The sequence below is a fragment of the Triticum aestivum genome, chromosome 1B (assembly GCF_018294505.1).
Source record: "Triticum aestivum cultivar Chinese Spring chromosome 1B, IWGSC CS RefSeq v2.1, whole genome shotgun sequence".
Lineage (NCBI taxonomy): Eukaryota > Viridiplantae > Streptophyta > Magnoliopsida > Poales > Poaceae > Triticum > Triticum aestivum.
Genome location: NC_057795.1, coordinates 226,504,773 through 226,514,302, shown reverse-complemented (window position 1 = coordinate 226,514,302; position 9,530 = coordinate 226,504,773). Strand labels below are relative to the sequence as shown.

General features: G+C 44.2%; 1 protein-coding gene across 8 annotated transcripts; it reads right to left on the bottom strand.

Moving 5' to 3' along the window:
* Positions 1 to 3,795: 3,795 nt before the first annotated feature.
* LOC123117033 (uncharacterized) lies at positions 3,796 to 8,294 on the bottom strand. 8 transcript variants are annotated; one of them, XR_006457267.1, is made up of 5 exons: positions 7,592 to 8,294; positions 5,541 to 7,089; positions 4,334 to 5,255; positions 4,140 to 4,255; positions 3,796 to 4,064 (listed from the first exon to the last, which is right to left on the bottom strand). XR_006457267.1 is itself a non-coding variant. In XM_044537890.1 (5 exons), the coding sequence occupies exons 2-5, from the start codon at positions 6,046 to 6,048 to the stop codon at positions 4,959 to 4,961; spliced, it is 321 nt and encodes a 106-aa protein (XP_044393825.1). In that variant the 5' UTR covers positions 6,049 to 7,089; positions 7,592 to 8,294; the 3' UTR covers positions 3,796 to 4,958. The 8 variants fall into 8 exon arrangements, 1 of the variants encoding a protein (XP_044393825.1); XR_006457274.1 differs by having other exon boundaries at positions 3,796 to 5,255; positions 5,541 to 5,617; positions 6,009 to 6,151; positions 6,753 to 7,089; XM_044537890.1 differs by having other exon boundaries at positions 3,796 to 5,027; positions 5,121 to 5,255; positions 5,541 to 5,617; positions 6,009 to 7,089.
* Positions 8,295 to 9,530: the final 1,236 nt, after the last annotated feature.

The window sequence follows — 9,530 nt, the reverse complement described above, 5'->3', positions numbered from 1 at the left end:
GCGGTACGCCACACCCCTCCCGATGAACAGGACCCCCGTTTCGACCGTAGCGCTCCAACACAAGTTCGTTTCCTTTGTTTTGCTGTGCGCCACACCCCTCCCGATCAATAGGACCCCGTTTCGACCGTAGGAGGTCCAACAGAAGTCTGTTTCCTCTGTGTTGCAGTATGCCAGACCTCTCCCGATGAACAGGATCCCGTTTCGACCGTGGCCGGTCGAACACAAGGTCATTTCCTCCGTTCTGCGGTACGCCAGGCCTTGTTTCCATCGGCTGTTCCGTCCAAGCCGATTGGCTCCCGATGAACACGACGCATTTCGTTCCGACCCAACCGGTTGGCTCCCCATAAACACGACGACGACGTAGTCTCTCCGTTCCAACCCAGCCATGTACACAAGCCCTGGCCGTACGTATGCGTGAGTAGGCGTTCGAGGCCCCGTCCGTATGTACATATGTGGTCGTATTTACTTTCTTGCACCGTGGCCGCTGTACGTATGTGTACATGCTACATGCACGCCTCCACTATGACACATGCGCGCCTCTACATGCGCGCCTCTACATCGACCAGTATGTAAGTACACGTTCGTGACTAGAATGACAGCACTACGTATGCTTCGACCAGGTGGGTCCCGACTGTCAGGCACTTCTGTGACGAAGATGTAGTTGGTAGGTCCCAACAGTCAGGGGGCGAATCGTTTTTTTGCCCGTAATATGGACACACTTCCTTGTGTGCAAAGATGTAGCTGGTGGGTCCCAGCAGTCAGGGGGAGAAAACATTATTTTTCAGGGTAAAAAGGATGTAGTTGCATGCATGCATCCATGGGCGTGGTGCGTCCCCACTGTTAGCCTCTTAGGTACAGTCATCTTCCGATGACTCACGTTTGTTGACCACGTTGACCACACCATGCCGAGTGCACCAAGGCCGATGGACGACGGAGAGGCCCCAGACTGGAATGACCCAGAGATGGGGAAGACTCGGCAGTGGAGTCGCAGATGGAGAGGAGTGGGAAACTTGACTGGTTCAAGTGCGCGGCAGCACTGCCGCCCACAGGACACAGGAGCAAGAACAGAGGTTGAAGAAGGAGCACGGCTGTTGGATTAACATCCAACGGTCCAACAGCTAGAATCATTTGTTGATTAAGTTGACAAAGCCCTGCGCACACGTCTGCTTAGTAGGCCCACAAGTCAGCCACCAAATCTGCCGGGTCCCAGCTGTCATCGGGAGGAATAGTTTTTTCGCATAACAAGGAGGCACTTCCTTCCGTGCGAAGATACAACCCGTGGGCCCCAGCTGTCAGGGGGAGGAACGAACTTACTAAGGAGGAACTTTCCTTGCGTGCGACCATGGACCTCGTTGGTCCCATCCATCATGCTCTCACATATAGTCCTCTTCCGATGACTCTCGTTTGTTGACCACACCGCACCGAGCGCAGCAAGGCGGTGGACGACGGCGAGGCCCCAGACTAGAACGACCCGGAGATGGGGAAGACGCGGTAGTGGAGTCGCAAGCGAAGAGGAGCGGGAAACTTGACTGGTTCGGGTGCGGGGTGGGCCTACACTCAGCAGAGAATAACAGGAGGTACGGAGTGGAGGGATGGCCTGGCCGTCGGCGGGGTAGCGTTTTGCTGCGAGGCGTGCAAAACAACGTCGTTGGATGCCGGAGGCTGGAGAAGGCGGTCCCGGCAGCGCTAGGGGAAGAAGACGAGAGATTGAAGAAGAATGTCGGCTGTTGGATGTAAATCCAACGCCTTGCTTAGGCGTCGACCTACTGGCCCACATGTCAGCCAGCCCATTTGTTTTTTTAGTCCATTTGGTGGGCTGGGTGAAACAATGATGTAGCATCTATGCAGCCCGTTTATATATATGGTCGAATTTAAAGCCCATTTGCATTTTTCTCAAAATCCGCGGACTTGCTAGGCTGGGTGAAAATATCATGTTGGGTTGGACGAAGAAATGTTATAAAAGCATAAACACATGATTGCACGTCTATTACTACATGGGTCAGTAAAAGCTTTGCAAGCTTATGTATGCAATCACTAGGAGTTAACTTGCCAAGTTATATATAAACAATTATTATTATTATTTTGTAAGAAATTTCAAGTTACGAAATAAAATATCATTTTACTTTGATGAGTTAATAGGACGTGGGGTATTATTACTTTTAGGCTAGACGTGGGACTGTTGAGTTGGTTCTAGGGAAAAGTACTGGGAGAAAACTCAGTCTACATCCAAAAAGAAAGTGGGAGAAAATTCAGATATAGGATTAATAAAAACGAAGAATACAGTAAGTGGGAAGGTCTATAAAATGGTTGGACGAATGACAGGTTTAACGGAACCTTATGTTGTTTCTATTATATATATGTAATAAAATAAGATATATATATATATATATATATATATATATATGTGTGTGTGTGTACTATTGTGTTTCATGAAACAGAATATTATTCTGTTACCCTACTTGAACTGGCGGTTTCAGGCGGTTGTACTAATGATTTTCGAGCGGTTGAACTAATGTTTCACTTCTGTTTAACACATCGTGTTCTTTAGTTCAAATTTTTTTTGCAATTTTTTTGTCAGAACGGGGTGTGTAATATATCATTGGAAAGCCCTTGACAACTATATTTCAAGTATATTGAACATTTTTGCAAAATCATTATGGTTTAAGAGCAGTTTTGAAAAACCCATTTTTTTTCAAAACCGAAAACGTGAATCGTATTTTGGACTCAATTTTCAAACTGTTTGTCGAAATTGAGCAAATAAGATGGCGTTGGAAAGTTGGTAAAAATCCGCATCTTCCATATATCTATTATTTTTTCTAATTCTATACGATTGAAAAGTAATTTGGAAAACAGTGAAATTTTGGGCGAAACGTATTTTTGCGATTTTTTTGCAAATGGTTTGTCAGATTGATGCAAATGATATGGCGTTGGAAAGCTATGGAAAATGTGCAACTTTTTTGTATTGAAATATTTTTCTAATTCCTTATGGTTTAAAAATGAATTCGAATACGATCAAATTTGATTTTGAACGCGATTTTTTAAAGTATGTCGAAATGAGGCAAATAATATGCTTGGAAAGATATCAAAAATATGAAACTTAGCATGTTGAACATTTTCTCAAATTCGCAACCATTGACAAGTAATTTGGATTATGATGAGACCCATCATGTTGTTTTTCCGTCAGAAAAAATAGAGTACTTGTACTGAACTATTGTATGTATCCGTACTGATTTATTTTTCGCAGAGTAACTTTGAAAGGTTTCAAAAAGAGAGTACTTGAACGGATGTTTGTATGGATTTTTACTAAGCGTGTTTTCATAGACTAGACTTCTACTCTGTTTTTTCGGTATGATTTTCCTCATAACTTTTCAATGGTACACCGAACTTGCATGGTTTATATGTTGAACTGAATCATATTATTTGAAAAGAAATTTTTCATGTGTTTATTTTTTTGAACTCAACTTTTTTTGCAACGATGTGTTGGACTTCTCTCGTTTTGCGACTTGAACTTTTATCATTTGAATTTCCGGGGGTTTCTCTTTGTTTGAGCTTTTTTTCCAAAATTTATCTGTGACATTGTGTTGAAGTTATAACTTTTTAAATTTGTCAACTTGTTGTGTTTTTACAATGCCAAAGCCAGCAAATAGTATGAGATTCACCTAACAAAGGGACTAATTACATAGAGCAGCTGCAGTAATACAATGGTCAGATCAGTAGCTAGCATCAATAACAATGGTTACCAGCACACATACACATGAACTGATAACAAACTTGCACACGGCCTGACAAATAAGAAAACAAAAAAGAAAACACATGAATTGACAAAGAGGACACAATACACATGAACTGATAACAAACTTGCAAAGGACCTGACAAGAAGAACACACATGAATAGACAACGATAACAAATTTGCAGGCGACCTGACACAAGTACATGTGACTGGTCTATAACCCAGAAGATGAACTAAAAATCAAATCATTTTAACTGATTCAGTCAGTAAGCTCGACTAGATAGATAAGCTATATGTTTTGCCGCCTCCTCCTTCACTGGACTTGTTCTCTTTCTGCGGTTGAACTGATGTCAATCCTTTTTGTCGAACTTCTACTTGCTATTCTGAGGTCTTTTAATGAAAACATACCAAAGAAAACAGAGGGGGGAAGGATGTTTTCCAGTATGGAGTATGAAGAGGAGGCAAGCAGATGCACTAGTATTTTTTTGCCTATCGTTGTCCTTCGTTGGGCGCATCCATGGTCACTATAAACATAAGAGTGAACACAAGTTCAGAATTAGCGACAACACAAGTTCAATAACATGGTCAGTTCAGTACCATACATAAGCAAACATGGCTGAATTCTTGTAAGTATCAATGTGGCAGTTGATGTTCCTGCTTCAAGTGAAACATATCTTACCACAAACTTCTACAGGTTTTCTTTAACTTCTCTGGAACAAAAACCCAAGGAGTTTGGACTGAGGAATTAAACCAATGAGCAAAACCACAAGTGTGAACTTATCTGGAGGCTTTTGCTAAACGGACGATACGAGATGATGCCCGAGCAAAACCTGACTCTCCCTGACTTAACAAAAATTAAAGGAGCATGAAATTTGAACTTTCTCTGCAACCAAAACTGAAGGAGTCAGAACTGAACAAATAGACCAAAGGAGCAGAACCTAAAGTGTGAACTAATCTTTACTTTGAACTTCTCTGGATAGATGAAGCTTTGTGGTAAAGATAATTAAAATGTTATGTAACAAAGCGTGAGACACATGTACTAGTTTTCTCTCTCTCGTTTTGAGGCATAAACATAAACATTTTGAGAGCATATAATGACTTAAAAAAGAAACACAAAAAAGGTATTTATTAGAGGTGACCTGAAGTTCACTAGATGTAGCTATATGAAAATCCGCTTTAGCTTGTGTGTTTGGAACACCAATCTCATCATTAGTTCTTGTAGGAATTTCATAAATAGATGGTGGGCAAGAAAACCTTCAGTTCACATGATGCTTCATCGGTGCATTCATGAAACACCTACCAACAATAGTAGTCAATCAAGGTCAGAGGCGAGGTAGAAATCGGGGCAGCATGCGTGGGCGGCTGCGGACAACACAAAAGGAGAGCTACCTCGGAGGACCGCCCACACACGCGTGCCGGTGGTAACCAGGGTCGCCTGAGCACGGGGAACCGGAGGCGGTGCTCAAGATCCATCACCGGCCAGCGTTCTCCTACGCCGGCGGGAGCCGGTCCATGAACCAATCTCTGAAAAGTAAGAACATCAAGCATTGAACAATCTTTAAACTTACTTTTTGGGGCAAACATCCATGTTTTGACCTAAACCATAAATATGTACTGAGCTTATGAATCAAATACCGAAGAAAAATCTGAATGTGCGCATGGAACTGACAACACTTCACAAATAACTTCAGGATCTAAACTTTTTGCTGAGGAAAGAAGACTGCAATTCTCTTTTAGCATTCTCAATATGACATTCTTGAACGCACTTCAACAGAAAAGAGCTCAAAAGCATCCTGAATTCAATTGTACCTGCCGCCAGTCGCAGTCCTCGAACACGTCGCCGCCCTGTCCTCCCGTCGTTGAAGCAACTGACGAGCTTGAAGTAACTGAATGAATGGTCAACTGATACACGATGAGTCTATTGTGCTCCAGAAATTTGTTTACATCCGTACGTAAATAGATTTTCTTTTTTGCTTACTGTAATTTATTTTGCATGGGTCAGAGTAACTCCAATGCAGCAGCCACATAATCAATTTTATGTGAGCAGAAAAAACATCATTTTCCAACCAAAAATCACATTTTTTGAATGAAACCAAACTTTTTCAATGAACTTCTTTTAGGTTTATGTGTTCTTGCAAACTTTCCAAACAAGTACTTAGCTCGCTTGTCTTTTTTCACTTCATGATGAGATCAGAAGTGCACGACATACAAGGATTAACACAAGGATCAATTGGGACAAACAATAGTACACAAAACTAAATAGACAAATATGCATACAGAAAAGCAGCATCTCATCAATGGGCCATGATGCAGGCATCGCTGCTGGCAATATTTCGGCACACTAGAGAACCTGCACTGCTCGATTTGTCAAGAGAGTACTGAGCGCAGCACATTCCAGTGGCTTTTTTCTGGAGTAGTCGCTGTAAAGCACAGGGAGCAAGACCAACCATTAACATGATTAGTTAAGATCCTCAATCTGAATAACCCTACCTATTCCTTGATTAGCACCTAAAGTACTGATCACACACGAAAAAAATCATTATGTATTGTAAGCTATAGCAATTAACAAGCAAGAGGTAGCTACAAATTAACATGAAACACATGAAAGCTAGTAGTCCAGTGCACTGAGACAATTTGGCAAACTATTTTAAACATGAATTTTTCACTAGGTTTGTTTTGGAACATTAAAATATCTTTTCTGCATTACAACAAACACCTAAAGATGCTCAAAATAGACTTCTGAACTTGCATAAAACCCTCTTTAAACTTGCGATATAAAACTTTTTGCACTTGCACAATTCGCCAGTGGCAGCGAGCACCAACCAGAAGCATATAAGTTTTTTACAACACTCAAAAGTGCACAAAGATCACATCCGCGACACATTGGTGGGTCGATAAAGGCATCCATACATGGTTGCTTGATTGTTCCGTGGATGGATGTCAGTACTCTATGTCAAGCAACAAGAAGGATTGTCCTTTTTTATAGAAAATCAAAAGGACAGTACTGAATCTTGCACTTACCAGTAGGATTTGTGGGATTCAACTTGTTGTGGAGTCAAGGGGATATCCATAAATGGAAGCACGTTCAGTTGAAAATAGAGGAGAGTAGAACACAGTGGTAGGAGATGCTCCAAACTCCACACACGAGCGAGACTGGGTCGCTCCTCGCCAAGCGTTGGCCGAGCGACCGGAGACGCAAAGTTGAACAGCCTGAGCAGCTCAGCCAGGACGGACTCCACAGCTGCACAGGGGGGCTCCCACCCCGGCTGTCATGCGCCTCCCACCTCCAGTTGACGCGCGCCTCCCACCTTCGGCTGACGCGCACCTCCCACCTCTGGCCGCCGTGTGCCTCCCACCCCTGGCCGTCGCGCATAACAACAAGTTAAACTTCATTCAACAAGAAGAAAATCCATTTATACTCATGTATACACCCAACAAGCATCAAATTCCATATACCTAAACTTCCATTTATTGATATACTTGAACTTATTTGTTGTTAATGTACATGACTTCGTAATTAAACATCAAAACTATGAGAGATAGTAGCCGTTGAACTGAAACAAAATTAGGAATTGAATTGGACTAAATCAAGAAATTAACTGAGTGTCCCACGAGTTAGTCAATGTGGAAGACCATTCCATTTTGCTACCTCTCTCTCACACTCACATCACCCTGCTGCACCAACAAACAGCAGCAGTGCACCAACGCAAGTAGCAGGGGCTTCATGCAACTTTTGACTTTAATTTTTTGACTGAACTGAGCTTGAATTTTTCACTGAACTTAGTTTAACCATCGCCAGAAATTAGTTGAACTTTTTGTACTGAACTTAGCTAAACTTTGTACAGGGATCCACATTTTACCTGGAGTAGAGATGTCTCACCAACGTAACCATGTGCCCTAAGCAACCGATAAACAATGAAGAATCTTGCATATCTGAAGAACAGAATTTGGATGGTGATAACACCAGAGCTTCCCAATTTGCATCCTTGAAAGGGGTCCATGCTCTTAGCTGAGAAGAATTCACCTCTGGCCGATAGCCGGTGGGCGGAGCGGCCACTAATGGTAGAGAAGCTCGGCAAAGAGTATAGACGGCCTCGCGGGTGTCGACCAGTAGAGGAAGTGGACCTGCTACCACAACTCCTACGGACTGACCGCTCCGGTGGAGTGGAGCTGATGGAAGCGGGGTTCAGGAGCTGCGGCTGAGCGCGCCGGGATTTGGCCGCTGCAGGGGATCCACGCTGGGGCTCGTGGAGGAGAGGACCGGTGGCGGGCGGCAGCCGCGGCGGGAGTTAGGTGCGGCAGCCGCGGCGGGAGTTAGGTGCGGCAGCCGCGGCAGGATGTGGGTGCGGCAGCCGCGGCGGGAGTTGGGGGAGGCAGCAGCGGTGGGAGTTTGGGGCGGCAGCCGCAGCGAGAGATGGGTGCGGCGGCCGTGGCGGGAGATGGGTGGCGGCAGCCGCGGTCGGAGTTGCGGGCGGCGACCGCGGTGGGAGGTGGGGGCGGCACATTACTGGTAGTGGAGGCACGGGCGTGGCGGAAGGAGGCTGAAGACGGGGGCATGGCGCGTTGTTGGGTTGTTTTTCTCTAGAAGAGGGCGTTGGGCTGCAACATATCGGGCCCTATAGGGGTGGATAGTACTCCCTCCGTTCCTAAATATTTGTCTTTTTAGAGATATCAAATAGACTACCACATACGGATGTATATAGACATACCTTAAAATGTACATTCACTCATTTTGCTCCGTATGTAGTCACTTGTTGAAATCTCTATAAAGACAAATATTTAGGAACGGAGGGAGTAATATTCTGTTACTAGTAGTAACAAAATAGCCCTATATATACTATTACAGAAGGGAAAACATAGGTTTAGTTTTGCATTCTTATAGAAAAATAGAACTGAGCTATGCGTCGTCTTGAAAAAACAAACATAACTTGGGCTGCTAATGTTATAGACAAGCTAGGTTGGGAGGCCCAGAGGCCACTTGATCCAAAAAACGTTGAAACATGTCATGGGCTGCCCATGTTAAAACAACAAAACCTAGGGCATGGACTTGGTGGGCCTGGGACTGTCAGCCTCTCGATGAATAGTTGTCTCCCGATTCCTCATGTTTTGTTGACCATGTTGGGAACGATAGACGGCGGCGCCGCGGCGAGAGCACCAAGGCGGAGGACGATGTCAAGGCCGCGGACCAAACGAACCGGAGCGGGGGAAGGCACAGGCGGAGGGGAGTACGAGGGTTGACTTGTTCGGGTGCAGGGTGGGCCAATGGAGCTGCCTCCGCCGTACAATGTGTGGGAGTAGAGGGATGGCCTGGCCAATGCCATAGGCTATGATGGCCAGCCGCTGTATAGGAAGAGGATAAAAGATTGAACAAAATAAAGAAATACAAATGGATAGGTGGTTGGTCCCATATGTCTGTGTACGAGACCTGTTGGGTCCACATGAGAAGGAGAATATGTTGGGAGGAAGGAGATTCAAAGCAAGGCAGCCGAGTGAACTAGTTTTTTTTGTAACGTACGAGTGAACTAGTTACATACATAAGCAAATAGCCACTAAAAAAGCAAACAAGTTAATGGGTTCTTAGAAGAAATATTTCGGACAAAACATATAATTACGACACATAGGCTAATGCATGAAACACTCACATGATAAAGGTGCTTAAACAGATAAAGTACAACATCTAGACCTTCCTGGCACGCTTGATCATGACGCTATAGCTGTCCGTGTACTCGTCGGTTACGGGAAGCAGACACGCCCTCATGTCCAAGATCTGCCTATACATGTCGTAGCATGCATATGTGT